Source organism: Theobroma umbraticum, unplaced genomic scaffold, assembly GCF_002168275.2.
Source record: "Theobroma umbraticum cultivar Fairchild unplaced genomic scaffold, ASM216827v3 scaffold_95.0, whole genome shotgun sequence".
Taxonomy (NCBI): Eukaryota; Viridiplantae; Streptophyta; class Magnoliopsida; order Malvales; family Malvaceae; genus Theobroma; species Theobroma umbraticum.
The window spans coordinates 6868835-6890523 of record NW_018397257.1 but is presented as its reverse complement, the minus strand read 5'-3'; the positions used below and the strand labels follow the sequence as shown (position 1 = coordinate 6890523).

General features: G+C 33.7%; 2 protein-coding genes across 2 annotated transcripts; one reads left to right on the top strand and one right to left on the bottom strand.

Moving 5' to 3' along the window:
* The first annotated feature begins 6337 nt into the window (after positions 1–6337).
* On the top strand, positions 6338–7417 carry LOC110412372 (hyccin). The gene has a single exon (XM_021422904.1). It carries the CDS (start codon positions 6338–6340, stop codon positions 7415–7417), a length of 1080 nt encoding a protein of 359 aa, XP_021278579.1.
* Positions 7418–13181: 5764 nt separating this feature from the next.
* On the bottom strand, positions 13182–16481 carry LOC110413005 (non-specific lipid transfer protein GPI-anchored 12-like). Its single transcript, XM_021423688.2, has 3 exons — positions 15900–16481; positions 14055–14111; positions 13182–13515 (listed from the first exon to the last, which is right to left on the bottom strand). The coding sequence occupies exons 1-3, from the start codon at positions 16264–16266 to the stop codon at positions 13382–13384; spliced, it is 558 nt and encodes a 185-aa protein (XP_021279363.1). The 5' UTR covers positions 16267–16481; the 3' UTR covers positions 13182–13381.
* Between the last annotated feature and the right edge of the window lie 5208 nt (positions 16482–21689).

Here is a 21689-nt window from a genome sequence, read left to right as displayed (position 1 = left end):
TCTTCCGTGAATAATTTATAATTCATTCATCAGTTAAGTTTAGTTCCATTGGGATATAATACTTCATTTTTTGCTTATAATTTTTCATTTTAAAAAAAGCATAGCTAATATTTCTCATATTTCCTTGAATTGAACACTACATAAATTATTAATCAGTTCGGATCACCACCAAAAAGACTTCGTCTAGAGGTGTTTCCATCGAGTAGAAAGGAAAGTGGTTCTGAGAACAGATTCAAAAGTCTTCAGCCATGGATGTCCAAGCTAATCTGGGAAGCCAACAGAGCTAGTCAAAGGTTTCTGTTTACAAGCAATGGGAGAGTGAACATGGCTAGATAGCATGTACTCAGTGTTTGTTTACATCCTCAGCAAAGAAAGTGACCTGGTCGACACTCAAAGGCGCCATCGAAGAGTATCACAAAGTGGTGGATGTTTTCGTTTTGAGGAAGAGTTACCAGGATAAGGAAATAACCGCTGACTTTTCCTTTATAAGGTATTGAGAGAGGTTCAAGATAGAAAAAGCACTGAAATGGGGTGGCCATCAATGACTAGATGGGAAAAGAGTAATGGTTAGAAAGGCGGAGCCAATAAAGAAGACGCTGAGGGAAGGAAATAAGGCATATGTAGCAGAAAACAAAGACATAAAGAGCGATAGTGTGTCATTTACGTTCTAAGGAAAGGTCATATGATTAGAAAAGAGAAAGGTGTAGTTCAAGATACTAGTGAAGTGAGTAAGAGATTGTTGGGGCAGCTAACCAAAAAGTCAAAGAGTTGGGGATCAGTGGAAAGAACAGGATATGGAAAAGGAAAGAAAAAAAAATATATCAGAACGGTAGTGGCGTAGTAACGGTCAACACCATTACTCCCGAAGAAAAGATGACATGGATTAAGAGCAGTGCGGTCAAGAAGCTTAAATCGGGAATAACATGTAGAATTGTTGAACAAAGTCTGTTGAGTGAAGGGATTCATGTCCAAGTGTGGGTTATTAAGGGTAGATCGATCCTTCTTAACTCTGGAGATTAAGAAAAGATGGAGGTTATGTTGGAAGGGTATGCAAACATCTTTGAAGCATGGTTTGACTCGATCGTACCACTGTCAATAGCAAACCAAGAGAGAGATGTTAGATTATGAGTAAGACTATCGGAGGTTTTTATTCGAATGTGGCATGTCAACACCTTTAAAGCCATTAGTGAATGCTGGGGGGATTTCTGGCAGTTGACAAGATTACCTTTAAGAGGAAAAGGTTTAATCAAGCCCATGCCCTTGTAAGAGTCAACAACAGGGCCAATATTCCGGATAGAATATTCATTGAAGCAGAGGCTAGGGTGGCAAAGGATGTGGACTCCGAACCTACAGCAAAGGCGAGGACAAAATTCACATTAAAATAGAGGCTTGGCAAGCAGGGCTGTCATGGCCAAAACAACGGCGAAGAGAGAGAAAGGATGGTGGAGTTCGAGTGAGTAGAAGTTAATGCGACGGACAACACGTGAAGATGTGAGAGGGATGATGGGAGAGTTGAAAAAGCAAATATTTGAATTAAAACGTGTTAATGCAATAAACTAAATGTGAATAATTTCAAGAAAGGGTGAATTAGAATATTTTTAAAATTTTGAAGATTTTTTTTAATTTTGAAAAATAAAATTTTTTAAATTAAATTTCTATTTGAAATAAGAGAGAAATTGATTTTTTGTAAAGTGAGAAAGGTTGCAAACATAGATAAAATTAAAAGAGTAAGAAAAGAAGAAAAATTAACATAATAATTTTCATAAAGGTTCGGCCTCCTTGCATACGTCTTTTCCCTTAGATTCATTAAAGAATTTAAAATTCACTATTGAAATAAAATTCAATACACTGTCTTTTTTTTATCAAACACAACCTTTCAATACAATGTTTTTTATGATTAAAGCACAACTATTCTACCTTTTATCTTGGTTAAGGTATAACCACTCAAGTGAATACAATGAGAAAAATACAAGTGTAGCTAGAATGCCTCATAAAGGCTAGGTAACAAATTAAGTACAATATTTAGTGAGAAAAAGAACAAGCAATGCTCTATAAATGATACAATAGAAACTTAACTGTTAGAAGAAGAGTACAAAGAGTATTGAATGATTTTAATTGATTCTTTTTAGAGTTGTGTTTCGGAGTTTTTTAACTTTCATAAATGTTGTGGGAGCTTGAATTAATAGTTGTTAAAGCTTCAGCGGTGATTGGAGATGCATTAAATGTGAAAATAGCCACTCAGCACATTATTCCAAGCTCTAATGGATATCGTTTATCTATAGATTTATCAATCTATCAATATATTACCTTCAATAATTTTCAAATTTGCGCCAATCTATCGATAGATAAGTATCTACCAATAAATTTAACTCAAGATCATTTTGAAGTATCATCGGGTAGCTATCTATCGATACATGCTTCACATCTATTGATAGCTGCAAGTCAAGGTCTTTTTATATTGTTCTCAATTGACTATCTATCGATAAATGTCATGTATCTATCGATAGATGCCTATAGTCTTTGATGTACCAATGCTAAAATGACCAACTGTTGATAAATTTTCTTCATCTATCGATAGATTTTCTTCATTTATTAGTAGATGAGCATATCAATCGATAGATGAAAAACATTTGTCGATAGAAAGCATTTTTTAAATTTGAAAAGACTTTTTGCTTGTTTTTTATTATGCTTAGTCTTTAAAGTGTTTTTTATTTTGGAAGTAAGTAACTGATCTTATATGTTGAAATATGTGAGATACTTAGTGATAATATGTGGATGCTTGTTAAGGAAAAAGTGTACTAAACATGACTAGCTTGAGAGTTTCATTTGGTATTTCACTTTAAGTGTCTATAGAAATACTCTAAACTGTTAGTAGTATAAGTAATTTATAGACTTGTAATACTAGGTCATCTTATATGTGAATTGTCATGTTTTGATTTTACTTCTATGGGTCTGGAGTTAACAAGTTACCTAAACAAGGTACTTTTGGATATAACATGAATCATGCAAAGATGAATGACTAGTCTAGAGAAAAATCAAATCATCTTGACTCTCCTGAGATTCGAGTGGTCATGATGTATTGCTAAATGTTACTCATGATCTATAAATATAAATATAAATTTTTAATTAAATTAAATTATATTTATTGTCAACATGTTGGGCACCAAATAGGTCACACACATAAGGTGAATTGTCAAAATTATTTTGAGTTTAATTAGATGTGATTTAATTGATTTTATAAAGGTTTAATCTGATTTAGTAGTGGCTTAAATCAAATATGATTTGATAAAGTATTAAATAAAGGCTTAATAAGTCCATAACATTTTCTAATCCTCGTTGGATATGAACTAGGTCAATTCACTTTATAAAAGAATCTTTTAACCACCTCTTGAACGTATAAAAGAGCTTTGTTTTTATTTTTTCATGTGTTGAGATAAGATCATAGCTAAAAAGAGACAAACACAAGAGAGCTCAAAGTCAAGAGTTTGCTAGCACAAACTTTGGCTTAGGGATTCATACACTCTTAATGAAAAGATTTTGACAAATCACTATGTGGATCACAAATAGATGCAAGACGATTATACTACTATGGTTTGATAAGCCCTAATTGGTGTACAAAAGTTAAAAATGAAAATTCAAGAAGGACTTCATCAAAGAAAGCAAACATCAAACTTTCAAGTACGTCGAAATCTATCTTTTGTGGTTTTGCTAGATTAGTTTCAATTAAAGTGATCCATAACTTAATCGTTTCAATTTTTTTTATAAAAAAGGTAATCTATAGCTTAAGGGATTAAAATTTTAATACTTCACTATATATGATCTGCCTTATCATGATTCAAATCACCTTCATTTGTTGTATGCTATTTTGCAGTAAGAAAGCTTAGGCTTATTTGTGTAGGACATATTAAAGAGTTAGTGCAATCAATTAGCTTTTGAGCAGTTGACAACTTTGGTAATTCTAAAGGACTCTCAGTCTCCAAAGCTAGTCTTCTTATACCACTATAAGTCTTCTATCACCATGATTCAAGACTTATGATAGTATATTGGCTTGTGAGATCTCAATAAAATTTCGCTTTTCAAAAAAAAAAAAAAGTTTAGATCATCTCTATGATTGATTGACCGATGCATATATGAGTTTAAGATTGAAGATTACTTAAATGGCTTATAGAACCCAATAGAATACTTGTGAAAAAAAAGTTGTAAATACTAACAAAATTCAAAACTATTAATAGCCCACTGATAAAATACATCGATAATGTCATAAATTACATTGATAATAATTTGAAAAAGTTGGAAATACCAACAGATTTCCATAAAAAATATTTGTTGATAATCTCACAAATTCCGATAGTATTCATGGGTAATCTATGAATAATTTAAAGGTATTGTGGTAATTTATCACAATTTCCCAATCTATAGAAAACATTTAAACACACAACTCAAATATCTAAATAAATTTTTCATGTAAAACAATTATGCACAAAAAAAATTATCATCCGTTGTTATCAAATTTGAAATAATTAAAGTTCGTTATAATAATTTTTACTGAAAATATATCAAAATTTATACAAAATGACACGAAGGGCTGTCGGTGTTTGCTCTTGCAGCCTGGCTCCCATCGAAAGTGCCTGCCTGGTGCGTGGAGGAACCACAATGCCTCTCATCATTTGCATGATTCGTTTCCATAAAAGGTCTTACTAATATCATTATTCTCCTTCATTTGTTTGCACTTCTCTAGCGCCTTCTCATTATTCTTCGCTATTTGCTCGCGAATGTCATAAAAAGCTTTGCTTTTTCATCTGTGCTCTTCCATCGTTCGTACGTGTAGCTCCCTCCCCTTTCCTCCCACCCATAGGCAGCCTTGTTTACTTTGACAGTTCTACCATCTCTTTTTCTGTTGTCCCTTGGTCTTGTCACTCTCTACGATTCAGCCTCTGTTTTGTATATAACAGAATCGAACTTTGAGATCCTTCCCTTGACTAGCCTTTCTTTTTCTAGGGATGAACACCTTACACCTCCACGACCTTAATTTCCATATAGCTCGAAAACTTCTTTCAATGCTTTCCAACATACCCTTAGGCTTAAGTTCCCCACGTATGTTGTGAAGAGTCCCATTCTCCAACTACCATACTGTGCTGTTCCAGCCCTCTCTCGTGATCTCAAGCTGTGTTTTGCTAGCGCCACTCTAGAGCCTCCCCAACCTCTCATGTTAATTTCGCTTTATCTTCTTTTTTGATTAAGTAAAATATGTTTGAATATCCAATTATTGAATGGGGATACTTACACCTTTATATCATTCATTTAGATGTTCAAGAGTATCATCCATCTTCAGTTTCAACATTGTAACTTCTAAGAGAATCAGATTAATTTCTTTCATGTTTATTTGATTTCCTCTTAAATTATGCAAGTATTCATTAATCAAATGTTACATACCCTTATGCACTCGGCAATCCACCACGTAAGAAGATCAAACACGTAGTTTAAGACTATAGAGTCGGATATAAAATCTCAATCTATTAAATTAATTATTGATGAAAAATATTAATTGTCTCGACTCTTTTATCTCAATTATTTGTCTCACAAGATGTGATAATTTTTTTTTTTGTAAGAAGGAAAATTCAAACTCATACTTTTTTAAGTAAATAAATTATGTATTAATCAATGGACCAAATGTTCGGATGTTGTGATAAAAACTTATTGATAGAACTTTAAACTTTTATTTATATATAATGAAGTATGTTGACTTATTCATAAATTGATAAATTTCAATTTTCTTTTAATTTGGGATTTGATACATAAAAAAAAAAACTAATAATAAATCACCGGGTTTTGGAGCTTAGGTATCGTCGGTGATGTTCGTCTCAATTAATTAGGCAGTTTTCACTATAGTGACAAGTAGCCTCTTGTAAATAACCTTTGCTATAACAATGATTTCACTTTGGCAATAAGTAGCCCTTTTTAATTCACCTTTTAATTTGTAACAGTTCTCTCTACTCCAAGTTCCTCCTTTGGTGACTACTTGAATGTACTCATTTATCACTAATTAAAGTATATACCTCGTTGATTTGTTTTATTTTTTTTATTCCAATTTGGTAATTTTAATTTTATTTCAAAATGTTAAAAATTGAATTGTAGGATTTGATTTGAATTTTTTGGGTAGATATTAGATCAAAGCAGACAGTGCACATGAATAAAAGATGGATGGATCTTATTTAGCAAGTAAAAGATGATCCTAGTTTTCCTCCTTAATTATCTGCTCTCCTTTGCCACCTTAACTTATTTCCCTTGTTCCCTTTGCCGAGTCTTCTCCTCTCTTCCTGCCCATTCTTCTTAACCAATGTCTGACGGCTCCTCTTCTTCCTCCTCCTCCAACTCCGATTCCCCCACAGCCACCGCTGCCCCAAACATCACCATCACCCCGACCGGTGTCACCACCTCAGAAACACCACCACCACCATCTTCCCAAACACAATCATCCATACAGTCGCTTTCCTCCATCATTTCCTCCATCCCTTCCTCTCTCTCTTCCTCCCCAAACCCTTCCTTTTTGCTCCTACACGACTCTACCATCTCCTCCCCAATCTCCTCCCTCCTACGCCACCCTGACTCTGGCTCCGGCGATAACAACCTATGCCGCTGGCTCTATGACACCTTCCATTCAACGGACCCTGAACTCCAACTCGTCGTCCTTCGTTTCATTCCCATCATCGCCGGAGTCTACCTCTCCCGCATCTCTCGATGTAAAGCCCTGGCTGGTTTCGAGGCTATTTTATTAGCCCTTTACGCACATGAAACTACTGCTCGTGGAGACCAACCGATGACCGTTCATGTTCCGGATTTGTCACAACCTAGCATTTATCATGAAGCCAAGCCGTCTATCAAAAACAAAGCAACCGAGCTAAACCTAGCGGTCACATCTTCCACTTTGGAGCCTCATGGAACAATGCGGTCGACAAGGAGACCCAGGATCGTTGGTGTCGCATTAGAATTGTATTACAGCAAGATATCTCAAATGCCAGTGACTTCCAAGATTGAGTTTTGTGAGTTTTGCGAGATTTGGGCAGGTCAAGACAGGGAGAATTTCAAAGATGGTGGAGAAGATCATGGTGAGAATAATGGTAGCAATGAGATGCATACGGTAAAGAAGAAAGAAGGAAGGATTCCCTTGCCATGGGAACTATTGCAGCCTACTTTGAGGATCTTGGGGCATTGCCTTTTGGGTCCTCATGGTAGTAAGGATCTATTTGATGCGGCTTCTTCAGCAATAAACAGTTTGTACATGAGGTCTTTGCATGACATTGATGCTAAGGCAATTTTGGCAACTAGTAGTCTTCTTCGACTTGAGAAAATGGCTTTGGATCCAAAGGCTAATATTGATTACACTGAAATAGAAATGGCAAATGTTATATCTTTGTAATATCAAAGTCATAGATTATTTCATTTACGTTTTTGGGATAACTTTAAATTTCAAAATTTCCAAAGAGATTAATCTCAATCTCTCCCTTTCTTCTCAATTTCTCAACATATATAATTTTTCTTTCTATTATTTATTATTTGTTTAAAAGACTTGGCCAAGAAATTATGTAATGGTTATCTGTGAGCTGCAGGCTCTGATCTAACTGCTCATGTTATCTTATAGACGCGTATCATTAAGCCGCGCCAGAATATTTGAGTATGTATCCGTTGATTGAGCCAAAAAACTGGATTTGAAACCCCAGATTTCTAATTGAAAAGGAGAAGTATTGTACGTAGAGTCAAGGATTTTTACATTGCTGCTGCTGAAATTTAGAGGTTCGTAATCCATCGACCAAATTTGTATTTGGTAAATTTTCTTTTTCTTTTTCTTTCTGAGTAACGAATTCAATAGAATTCGAGAGGTTTAAAGTCTTTCATTTCTTAGCTTATGTTTCCCTCAACACTATAACCAAACCTGCTAAGCTTTACACTTCTATTTTTGCTAGAAATGGAATTAACCACCGGTGAGACACAGAGAGATTTGGGAGATCTGAACGAATCATCGGAAAGATTTGATGGCAGTGGAATCTTCATAGAAAAGAAAAAGAAAATCATTTTTACCATAATCAAAAGTCGTACCATTTTGTTTGACGAATTGATAAGCGTAATCAAATATTTTCTTTTGCCTATGAGCTGTCTTTTATTTTTTTGAAATTAATGCTATACCTTTATACCTCAAACAACATCAATATACAGATCGCCCCAGCCCCATGAACCGTTGTCTGTCCCCGCCAAGTCTACCACATACGGTCGGCACCACCCTCTCATCCAGACCTGCTGGTACCAGAACACAGATTACAAACTCCCAAAAAACATAAACATCCCAATCAAACACTAGGTCAGAAAAACCCAGCAAACCTTCCCTTGACAACAAAAAATCAAAAGCAAACATATGCGCACTACACAGAGGGGGAACCAGCTATACATTTTCAGTTTCCTAAAGGGGGCGGTTCATAGTCATGATTAATCCAAATAAAATCAAGTGTCCTCAGTACACCTCTTTTTGCAAGACTATCAGCTTCAATGTTAGTTGATCTGGGTATATGTCTGATCTTCCACCTTGTAAGCAGACTAAGCGGGTTGGCTATCAGCATGAAAAGTTGTCTCATTGTCCAGGGTACCTCATGGGAATTTAGGATCCATTTGACCACATTAGCAGAATCAGATTCAATCTCAAAATTACAGTCTTTCCATGTTGACACAGAAAAAGTGACAACAGCTTTTTCAGAGCCAAAGCTTCTACCATATTGGAATCAATTACCCCCACTTCTTTAGAAAACAGAGCAAGAATAGACCCTCTAGAGTATCCAAGGATTACCCCAATGCCAGCATTGCCTGGATTACCGAGTGACGCTCTACCGGTCTTGCCCAATTCATAAGTCTCCTTACTCTACCGTGCGCTAAGGGAGTCCTAGCTTCATTAGGCGACCTCATAATTGTGAAGGAATAACGGCACTTGAATAGAAGATAGAATAATTAGTATTTCAATTTAAATAAATCTTCCTGTACGAGTTATTTGTACATTTTAAATATCTCTTATCTTGTAATATGATAGAGGTCTATAAATATAATATCTCTATGTACAAATTAATATAGTAAATTGCAACTGATCATATTTATCTTTTATGGTATCATAGCGTTTGCGGCTTTAACAAGCACGTTCTATTATTAACAAGCACATTCTATTATGGCCAACAGCTCTCAAACTTGGTCACTTACTCCTACTCTCAATGATTCAAATTCTTTGATATCCATAAATACAATCTCACGAGGTTTCTTGGTAGTTCAAAACCTTGTCCGCCATCAACAATAACTAATTAATGATAACAAGGAGAAGCTAAATCCTGCCTTTCTTTATTGGTCACAGCAGGATCAATTATTGCATCATGCCATTGTTGCTTCAGTTTCAGAGCCCTTAATTCTCCTCATAGCCTGATCCAAAACTTCTTCTGAGCCTTGGCAGAAGCTTTCATGGCTCTATGCTAAGCAGCCCTCTATCAGAGTAATGACATTGAAAGATAAGCTTTATGTTCCAAGGGACAACAAATCTGTTGTAGAATATATGCAAAATCTCAAAACTATTGCAGATGAACTTGTGTTAAGGTATCTAATGTTTGAATGGTGTAGGCCCCGAGTATCGCGAAATTTTTGCTGCTGTCCAAGCTCGTGAAACCACTATTTCTTTTGAAGAAATTATGATAAGCTTGTTGAATATGAGATTATCTTAAGCGAGAGGAAAATCGTTCTGCGCCTCATCACTGCAAATGATGCATCTTGTTCCTATAATTCAAATCAAGGAGAATGCACTAGCTCTAATAATCACTCTAAACAAGGACAAAAAAATTACAACAAAAGCAACATCGAAGCTTCATTCAAGAATCAACCTCCACATCATCGGACAAGTAACTATTCAAAGTACTACAAGCGAAACAACAATTCTTGACAGCAAAAATCGTTTCACTTATCGCTGCAACAATCACATCCCTTCATATACTTTTTCTGCCAATTATGTAATCAACCAGGTCATGTTGCTAAAAGTATCCTCAATTTCGGGCCTAGCGTTCACAGGATCCTATAATGGCAAATTTCACTACTGCTCTCAAACTAAGTCATCCGACCAGTTAGTTGACACAGGTGCTTCCCACCATGTTACAAGTGATCTAAGTAATCTTTCAATCCAGACTATGATAGTACTGATCAATTGTTATTGGCGATGGTTCAGGTTTACCAATTACCCATACTGGACTCACCATTTTACAACTCCATCGAGAACCTCTTCTCTTTTCAATATTTTACATGTTCCATCAATTCATAAAACCTACTTTTATCTCTAAATTTTGTAAAACTAATAACAAGTCCATTGAATTTTTCCTATTGTTTCTTGTAAAATTACGCACGAGAGCACCACTGTTCAAAGGCCTGAACAAGCACAGGGTGTATGAATGGCCACAATCAATTGCAATCTCTACGTCTGTTGAACAGCCCAGGTTCATATTAGTGTTAAAACTTCTCAAGTAAATTGGCACGATTGCTTAGGGCATCCATCTTTTTTCATCTTAGATTTTTTAGTTAAATCATGTTCTCTACCTTTTGACATTAAGTTACCTAAAATCCTCTATCTGTCATTCGTGTGCTTGTAATAAGAGCCATAGGCTCCCTTTCAATGATTCATCATTGACTAGTAAAGGCCTCTTGGCTTTATTTATTATGATGTTTGGGGACCAACCCCAATGCTCTCATATGATGATTTTCGATATTTTGTAATTTATGACGATCATTTCACTCGTTATATATGGTTATTTCTTATGTAACGTGAGTCTCATTTGTCTATTGTATTCTTTAAATTCGAAAGTATTGTTGAAAATTTTTTTTAATACTTTAATTGTGTTTATTTATAGAGATGGAGAGTATGAATATATGAAATTACTTCCAAACTTCCACACCTTTGGTATCACATCTTCAAACTCTTTCTCACACCTCACAACATAATGGAATAGCTTAGAGAAAACATCATCATATTGTTGAGACAGGGCTTACACTTCTTCACCAAGCTTCCATGCCTTTATCATTCTGGACTTTTGCCTTTAAAACTGTTGTATGTTTAATTAATCGCTTGCCTACTCTAGTATTGAATTCAGTTTCTCCTTCTCAAGCTTTATTTGGCAAATTACATAATTACAATAAGCTTCACACCTTTGGTTGCTCATGTTACCCTTGGATACGTCCTTATATACAAACAAAATGCAACCAAAGTTAAAGAGGTGTCTTTGTTGGGTATTCTTTACATCAAAGTGCCTATCTTTGCTCTGATGCTATTTCTTATAAAACCTATGTATCTCGCCTTGTTGTTTTTAATGAAAGTAGGTTTCCATATAAGCACTTGGATAATAGTCTCTCATGTGTCCAACCTTCCACTACTAGTTCATGGATATCTATCACTACATCTCCAAAATTCTATATGCCATTTACAGGTTCAAAGACTAATCTTCCTTTGAGTTCTACGCAACACGAGGTATGTGTGCCATCCATAAATTCTTTTGCTTCATTCCTAACGATTTGCATTGACAGGTGCAGATCACCCACTGACAATTAAGGTTAGGCCATTTGGCCTTAATCCACCACACCTTTCTGGCTTTTGTCAGCTCAAATAACATCATAGTATCCCATTCCTTACCACTGAAAACTTGTTCTTTGCAAGCCAGATTCCCCAAAAAGTGATAAAGAAAGCCATTTTCCAGATGAGGCCATTCTTAATGTAAACTCCATACATGCTTCTTGTGGTTTAACTCCATACATGTTATTATTAAAAAGTAGGTAAACTCCATACATGCTTCTCGTGGTTTAACTTTTCTCATATGACATTTGTCATTTTTTCTCCAAATTACACATTGTGAGTTTTTTTTTTTTCTCAAGAATCCAAATCTGTGCCCCCAATCGTGCTCCATCTTGTGCCCCTTCTTTGACAAAGTGACACCTGTCTATCTTTTATTACTAATTAATACATGTTTGGCTTTAATCTTTTATCTCGTTTCTTCTCTATTAGCACATGGACACCCGACTTATCTTTTAATTACTAATTAATACATGTTTGGCTTTAATCTTTTAATCTCTTATTTCCTCTTTTCTTCCTTTATCAGCGGATGTTCATAAAATGGTGATCTTCTGCTTGTGTGTTCCGGCAAGACAAACATGAACTTGTCTCTTCCTATCCTCATCGATGCAAATTAAGATTTTCTTTTGTTGTGAAAAAATCAACAAAAACCCAAATTTTGCTCTCAGAATAATAAAAGAAGGGATTAGATTTTATTATGAGACCAATAAAAAAGAAGGAAAATAAAGAAAGGCTAAACCCAAATTTTGCTCTCTGTATACAAAGAAAGGGATCAAATTTGTTAAAAGATCAATAAAAAAGAGGAAAAAAAAAAAGGCAAAACCCAAATTCTGCTCTCAAGCTTAACGATTCCTTTCTCGTTCCACTTTCTCTTCTATTCCGCTACTTAGAAATCTTAAATAAATAAATTCTTTCTTCTTCTTATCCTAATTCTCTATGCCTATCTCTTCCAAACAGTTTTATTATCAGTTCATGATCTCAAATTTGGTGGTCGTAAGGGAGATTAGCAGGGAGGGATGATGATATAATTGCTGCTACTGTCGGTTTAATTTGCAGATCCAGTCAATACTAAACTGTATCTTTTATCGCAATATTAACTAGTAAATTTTTTGCAAAAAGGCATTATCTGCTTATTGATATGGAGGAACAGTCGTTTTGTGAGAGAAAATAGGAAATGCGTGAAAAAAAAAAAAGGAGATAAAACGATTAAATCCAAACATGTATTAATTAGTAATTGAAAAAATAGACACATGTCACTTTGTCAAAGAAGGGGCACAGAATGGGGTAGGGATTGGGGGCAGAGGATTTGGATTCTTTTTCTCAAAATTTAACAAGTTTGCGTTTTTGTTGAAAGTAATGGTCAAAATTGAGTTTCTTTAACAAAAAAAAGTAAATAAAGAATAAATATAATCGAACACAGAGAGTGATAAGTTTATAATACATTAAAAAGAAAAACTTTTAATGAAAAATTCAGCTTGTGACAATGGCATTGGTTAATTGGGGAAGATTGGATTTAAACATATTGAATGGATAATAGAGCTAGAACCATAAGGTGTTTGCAAAGAACAATGGTACAGCCTTAAAGAAATAAATGTCATAACAAACTCCTACAAGTTATTGGTAACTTACGTACCAGACACAGTCTCTCTCTCTCAAAAAATATATATATAATAATAATAATACTTGACACGGAATATCTGAACAAAGCAGTATATAAATAATGGAGGAAACTAAGTTCAACCATGGCAAAAGAATTTAAATCCCAAAAAGTGTGGGCAGAAAGGTAATTGCCAAGGCAACAAGGGAAGCTAGACCAGAGACTGCAATGTTTGAAGCTCCATTGTTGTTCCCACTCGAAGGGCTGGCAGCTAATCCTTGCGGGGCAAGACCTGGCCATTTTCAATTCGTTTTCCACAGTGATTAGTTAAATATTAAAAATACGTAAATAGTTAATTTTAAACCATATTTTGTTATCAATCTAGAGAGATAGAATTCAAGATAGCCATGACTAACCCCACCTTAGATCAAAGTTAATCTTGGATGAGCTAGGAATTTGACAAACTAAAGGTAAACTTGATTTCTATTATGCAGGATATATATATGTTCCATTTGTTAAGTCCTATTCTGTGCTGAGTTTTAACTGTAATGTTGCACTGAGTCTGTAACACTAATGATTGTAGACTTAATTCGACATTTGGATAATCTTCTTTAGCATATATATTCTATTTCAAAATACATCTATCCAATCCAATAATTTTACCTGTGCCATTTGAAAATCCAGATGTTGATCCATTTCAATATTGAAAATATACTTTCTTTCTTGCATTAGGGATCAAACATATACATTAATCTTGTTTAATTTTGCTAAGCTTAGCCCATTTTGTTGTAAAGTAACTTAGAAATTAGAGCTTTAAAAAAAATTAATTACCAGGTGACGTAGATCCTCCATTTCCGGTTGGACTTTCAGCTGGGGCGCCAGTGATGACTGTAGAATGAAACGAAAGTAATGTTATATTTAAACATGGAATGGTATGTGCTACTACATATATCTAACAAAATTAAATATTTAAATGTCAATTTAAAGTAACATATAATTGGATTAAACCCACGTAAGACTTAAAACTTCCAGATCTCTTATCGTCCAGATAATATTATATTGACGAGTAATTATATAGTTGAAAATGATAAAGGGCAGTAAAAATGATTTTTTAAAAAAAAATTCGCAGGAGACATTAATTTAAGATAACTAAAAATATGTAAATAAAAGAATATTATGGAATGAACAGATTACTACAATACTGGAAAAAATATAAATGGCAATAAAAAAAAAATAATATAAAAAACTTTGGTGACAAACGGAATGATTCTGTTGATGGGTTTGGTTTATCCAAATCTTAAGGCCAATCACTGAGCACGTGATTCATTTATTTATATTTCAAATTTATAATAAAAAGGACAGTGCACGTGATATTAGGTGAGAGCAAACCCAGAATCTTAAATGGCCATAAATGAGAGGCAAAGAAGTGGGCAAAACCCCAGATCCCCGATCAGGCAAAGCTGGCGTCTCGCTTTCCCTTGTGCTCAGTCAATGCTGTTTAAGCATAGTTCTGGCTTTGTGTTTAAAAATAATAATTCTTTCCTTTTTCTTCTCGCTTCAATTTTGCCTTTCCCTTGGGTACAAACAATTAAACAATTGATATCATTTGACAATCAATTAATTACAAATGATGATAGACATGTATATCTGTTTTAATTCAAATAGTAGGAGCGAGATTTGACTTTTTTAGACTTTGAGTAATGAGCTTTCAATTAAGCTGCCCACATCTATAGTGTTGTAGCTAGTTTAGGTCTAATAAATGAGGAGTAGCTATCCGTTTACAAGCAAGGAACCCAGACGCAAAACTAAAGTGAAGAAGCCCAGAAAACGGTTGAGTGGCAGGTGTCAAATAAATAAGGCCCCTAAAAAGTGGATACAATGTGGACCCAAAATGAATGATGAGAGAGTGGAAGAAGCAGAAACAACGTGCATTTGCTGCCAGCGTTAGGATTGGTTGTGGAGAGTTATGATATGGGCAATATATGGTCACCGGTGGGGTACCAATCCAGACAGATGCATACTAAATTCCCTCATAAAAGTGCCGTATTTCCTTAGGATTTTCTTTTTGGTAATTTTCACTATACCTTTCACATATTTCATAATTCCGATCTAAATCTAGAAGGTGGTTTTGCCAAATAATGACTAGATTGTTGTTTTGCCATACTAAAAGTTGAGATCTACATATAACTACACTATGCATAGCCCACCCATGTGTAATGTCCATATTGTGTTGTTTTTAATACTTTGCGTTAATACAGCAAATGAAGGAGGAGAAGTACTAAAAAAGAGTAACACGAATCGGCAAAAACAAAGAAGAAAGAGCTTTAAGTTCTTGCTCATCAAAAGAATAATTAACATCATCAATATCTAAAACATTAGAGAAATAAATGAGACTTTGTATGAAAATTTTACACAAAAAAGGTAATATATGTGTAGCCTCGTGAACAAAGTAGAGAAGAATCCCAATTCAACCATTAGTGTTTTTTTTTTCTATATAGTTGGATAATTAATAATTCAAACCTTTGTTTGTATTTTAGCCTCACGACAACACATTTACTGGGACCAACTTGTTTGTATATTTTCTATCATATAATTGATAAGATTTTCTTAAATCAAAGGTTCTGAATCGCAAAAGAAATTAAGGGAATTAGCTCATTAAAGGGCAAAAGAAATTACCTGAGCAAAGACTAGCAGGAGGAGTAGAAACTTTGCAGATAGTGGGAAGATTCAGAGCCCTTTTCATGTCAATGTTGATCCCATAGCTAGAAGTGGCATTCTTATCCAGCAGATAGCACAAACATTGGGGAGTGCTATCTACAAGCGCCGCCAGCTCTGGGCAGCAAGGCTTGTCGGGCTTCGTTAAATTGCTACCGGCCTCCACGTACGTCAAGCAGTCCGACAAGCTCAACAAGTTGGTGAAACAGTCCGCGCTTGGTGCCTCGGCAGTTGGCTCAGGTGCCGGCGCCTGTGCCATGGTGCCGCTGCAGAATGTCAGTACAAAGATGGTGACAACAACGGCGGCAACGATCTGCTTAGCTGCCATTTTTGCGGGTGAGGGGTGAAGGCTAAAGGCTAATCAAGAGTAGGAAATAAAAGAAGTGAGATTGACAAAAGATTGTTAATGGTGAGAGAGAGGGAGAGAGAGGTGGGTGTTGGCGGTTATATGGAAGGTACAGCTTGAGTGGGAAACAGAGAGAAAGAAACCCCAAGTAATGGCCAGCCGAGATCAATAAATGTATTGTAACTACCAGCTAACTTTTCTTGGGGACTTTGCTCAATATTTTCTCTCACCGCCCTAGAGTCCAAAGGGGAAGGCATTTTCTTGTCCAATACTAATTACTAATACATAATTAATTTATTGTCCAAAGCAAGCAGGAACTTTTGCTACACAGAGGAACAGACTGCAAGGGGAAGGCAAACAATAATATCATGGGAACTAATCTAACTTGCTGAAATCTCACTTTATATTTGATTTTCTATGATAATGTATCATATTTATAGAAGAACCATATAATCTTTTAAAATCACAATGAAATTCTGTTATGAATAATGAAGATTTCATTTTATTGTATGTTAATGGTTTGTCACATGAATTTGCAATAACACAATTCTCTACTACCATCAAGGTAGGGATTTTATGTGATATATACGCATGTGTTTGATCTTACAAAGAAATAATTAAAATTTGCATATACTAACAAAGACAACACATTCATAATATGGTAGATCGCTATAAGTACAAATTAATACCGCTCATCATCAAAACTCATTAATTAATTTAATAAAAAATCTGAGAAATCAATTTAATTACCATTTATTTTTTTGGGTTGTTATTAAGGCGGAGGTTGGGGCGGATGAGGCGAACCTGGATTGAGGTCGGCTAGAGAGGTGAGGGATGGGTCACTAAACACAGCAAGCGATGAATTTAGAAACCCTAAAAATGTGGTCAAAATCTCAAAGATGAATATGACAAACAAAAAGGCCGAAAACTAAAAACTTGACTTTTTCCTTCTGGTTATGGGTCAACCAATATGATTTTGGCTTCCTTTTTGATTACTCGTTAAGTTTTACAAATAATTTCAAAGCTAAGTTTTGTCTCGATGTAACATCTTATCCCGCACCAAATTAATTAATTTTTTGATTTCATAAAATTAGAGATCTGATCGACATATCTGTAAATTTTTGTTTTTATTAATACAAATACAAATGTGTTAAAAAAAATTAATTTTTCTGATCTCATAATGAAAAAAAGGAAAATTTTAGTTATAAATTCTTGTTAAAGTGACAGTTGTGTGGCCTCCAAGTGACTTATGTTGAGTTCAAGTTTTTTTTTTCCTTTTTCGCAAAAATGAAAATTAGACATTTATTGAGAAGGTGTCATATATATCATAATTAGCATTAAGCTTGTGCACATGTAACAAGTCCTCATCAATAAGAGATGAGATGGATATTAAATCAATAAATAAGAATTTTTGTTCTACCTAAGATAAATGTTAAGTAGAAAAGATGAGCATCATAACAAATTCAAATCTTTACTGATGTTGGACTTCTATAAGCAAATCCAAATCTTAACAAAAGCATTGCACATGTAGATAAAGTAAAACATTATGAATCTCATATTAATAAGAAATGAAGTGTGTCGTAAGATAATAAATAAAAGACTTATTTCAAATATGGACCTGTGACATATAGCTTGAGCACAACTCAATAAATGCTAACTACAAAAGCAACTTATTAATATGTAACTTATAGCATTGAATGAAGGTAAAAAAAAAATTTAGAAGTGCTGATCAGGAGAACCCAGAACTCAAAATTGTGATTGCTACTTAAAATTGGGGTTAATATGTACCAATTCCACCAATGCGTATGAAGTAAAACCGAAAGCTTGTTGCAGAAACAAACTGTAAATATATGTTGGGAATAATATGCAAACTTTAAAGCTTCAACAGCAAGAACTGACAATTCACTTTCGGTGGAGAGAGACTTTATTATTTGTCAATGTCTGATATTCTTGCCTATTTCTCTTAAAGGTAACTAAAATTCCTAACTTTTTTCTTCAAATGATTGTCTTAATTTACAAATAAAGCACAAGAAATTAAATAATAGAGTCAGGTTAGACGCACTTTTCTTTTCTGTAACGTGGGGAAATTTAATAGTGGACTTTACATGGAAAGAGCCAATACATAGCCAAAGACAAATGTTTGTGGAAACTGTCTTTGACAACCTGTCAATTCCCTCCACAATTGGTTACTTGTTAAGACTACACAATCATTAATTAACATCACAAGAAGAGGTTATGTGTTCCCTCTTGTACTTTTTATAATAATATACTATTTCCATTTCTAATGAGAAAACTTCTATACGAAATTCGCACTTTCCTCCTTTTCCAATCCAACAAATTCTTGTAAAAATAGTGAGGAAGAGGAAAAAGAAAGAAACCAGAAAGGGTCTATCTATGGGGTCCCTAAGGACTGATATTTGTCGGCGTTGTTGGGATATAAGATTATAATTCATGGGAGTTCGAAGTTGATGGGTTTGAAATTTGAACAAAGGCAAAATGCATTTATGATGTATATCGGATTACGAAGGTCTTACCTAACTTTGTTAACGAGCCATAAGCTATCACATCCAAGATATCAAATGTTGAGCTGTTATTGCTTGGTTCTTGTCCTCTAAGACTATGAGGAATATATTGTCAGTGTCGGTGTGAGTGGAAGGCTAAATAGACAATCCTTCCTAACCCTATTCTAAGTTGTAGTAGTCATCAAGTACGGAGTTTGGCAGGCCGAGGAGCTAAAATAATTCATACTTGTCAAATTAAAGAACCCGACCAAATACTTTGATACTTGCATGCGCATATTGGGTAAAGATCAAAGCAGATGACAAGTCAAACTAGTTTGGGGAGTGATATATTTTTTTTAAGGATAATTTTTATCTTTTTAAAGTATGAAATTTAATGCAAAAAGATTAAAACGATTATCTCTAAAATTTAATAGATTTTTTTTTTAGTTTGCGTAAACTACAAAAGATACAGAAATAATAAAAAATTAAAAAAAAATCCCAACAAGGCTAAGCAGAGAAAAGGAAGCAGTGAGAATTGTGGTGTGTTGAGAATGAACGTAAAGGTTGGTATTTATAGAGAATAACGACTGAGACATCATAAAAAATATTTTGAAAGATATTTTAACATTACTTAAAAAATCAAAGACCACATCTTTATAATGTTAACAGAATCAAACAGTTAAAGAAATATCACTTGGGCTTAACCCACGAGTATATTTGTGTGCAGGGGAGCATTCACATTTTATTAAGGCTTAGCTTGATTTCGTATGTGTGTGAGCCCACTTTCTTTTCTTGCTTACAACAAACATATAATGAGTTTGCTTATATAAAGCATTAACATATTTTGTTCCTAAGTAATATGAGATAGAAACCTTATGAGATTTCACTATATTTTCAACAATACTCCACATATTTCATAAAGTTTCATAATAGGAAATTTTTGTTAGGTCTAATCTCACTCAAGTGTAATATATCGAGATTGATGCTTTTTGAGTTATGAACTAGGCTTAGAAAGAATGAAATATGAATGATAAAATTTTAGTGAAGTTTATAACTTATATAAACCAAAAATTCTTTATGTGAAATATTATTTTCATCAATCACATTACACTTCCATACTTTTTGCTGTTCAACACAGTTTTGTGCAAATAGGCCATGTGCATGCTTGGTTATTCATCAGTGTTTAGAAAATTTATCACAATTCTTATAGGAGTAGCCTCACTCCACACTTATATAAGTGATTTTATCAAGTGTATATTGCAATTTAATATACCTTATGGAATTCATTAAGAGTTTAACTCAACCTTTTCTTCATTACAATCTTTGCACTATTTACACACCATGGGAGGGATAATAATTTTAATAGTACATCAATTTATCAACAAATAACTTCTTATTACCCATATGAACCTAATTTATGGGATCGCCATTCATATAGATTAGGTTGCCATTATTGTTGATTTTCTCAATTATCTTAAGTCCCATTCCCTTCGATGTATCATTAATTAATTTTTTTCTCAAAGGTTTAGTTAAAGGATCGGTTAAATTAATTTTGACTTCACATAATTAATAGACCTAATTTCATCTCTAAACAGGTATTTTACCACATCATGTCTTAAATGAATGTGTCTATTTATATTGTTAAAAGTTTTACTTTTTGCAATGGCTATTACCACTTGGCAATCATAATGCATAGATATAGAAGGTGTTGATTTCATTCCTAACAAAATATCTGCTAAAAGATTTCTTAACCACTCAGCCCCATTATCAATCAACTTCAAAACTATAAATTCTAATTCTATTATAATTTTAGTAATTATTATTGTTTGACTAATTTTCAAGTTACAGCACACCCACTAAGGGTGAATATATATTCACTTATAGATTTTGTTTCATTTAACTCTAAGATCCAATTAACATCACTGTATTATTCTAATATAGTGAAAAATCTATTATAAAAAATATCATAATTTGTAGTACCTCTCAAATATTTTATTACTTTACACAAAACAATCCAATAATCTCCATTGAGATTGTGTATATCTGCTTAATCTACACATAACATAAACTATATCAAGTCGAATATAATTCATCAAATACATCAGACTCTAAATAACCTAAATATACTAAAACTGAGCCATATTATCATATTTATTTTTCTTTAATTGAGTATTAACGTCATAAAAAGTACTTACAGGTATAACATTAAAGTATCTAAACTCTTTAAGCAGCTTTCTTATGTTAGTATCAGACCACTTACTTTATTTATTTATTTTTTTTCTATTTATTTTATTTTTGGTGTATTTTTTATTTTTATTTTGATTAATTTTTGACCTTAGGAATGATGGGTTTATAATCCAAATGTGTTTGTAAACCAAATGGATCAAAATTCAATAAAAAAATGGCATTGGGTTGGTAAGCCCACAAACAACAAAAGTAAGGCAAAAACGCATAAATAAAGTTCAAACAAAACAAAAAAGGACAGCAAATCAAAATAAAAAAATTTGACCAAAAGAAAAAAAGTTTAATTAAAAAAGGAAAAAGATCAATGAAATCCCTAAAATCATCCGACAAATCAAAAAAATTTATATAAAAATATCGTCCCATGAAATAAAATAAATCAAGAAAAATAAAATCAAAGATTCACAATGAAATCAAGATTATAAGAAAACACCTATAAAAACCCCAAAGGAACACAGCAACAAAGGGGAAGAAAAAAAAAGTGAAAAAGAATTACAGAAGAAAAGTGAGCAAAAAAAGTGTTCTTGATATTTTTGGGTTTTAAAATTTTTAGATTTAGATTTAGAAATTTTGAAGAAGTTTTAGAAAAAATGAGTCAGATTAAAAGATAGATCAGCTTGAAAGGGTTTTGGGGGGTGAATCTCGGTGAGATTCTGACACCGA

Bases quoted from the DNA above. Each gene is read 5' to 3' on its own strand.
- LOC110412372 (XM_021422904.1), top strand. From the start codon at position 6,338: ATGTCTGACGGCTCCTCTTCTTCCTCCTCCTCCAACTCCGATTCCCCC.
- LOC110413005 (XM_021423688.2), bottom strand. From the start codon at position 16,266: ATGGCAGCTAAGCAGATCGTTGCCGCCGTTGTTGTCACCATCTTTGTA. The intron at 14,112-15,899 runs GTAATTTCTTTT...TTCATTCTACAG, and splicing joins TCCTGCTAGTCTTTGCTCAG to TCATCACTGGCGCCCCAGCT. The intron at 13,516-14,054 runs GTAATTAATTTT...GAAAATGGCCAG, and splicing joins TGGAGGATCTACGTCACCTG to GTCTTGCCCCGCAAGGATTA.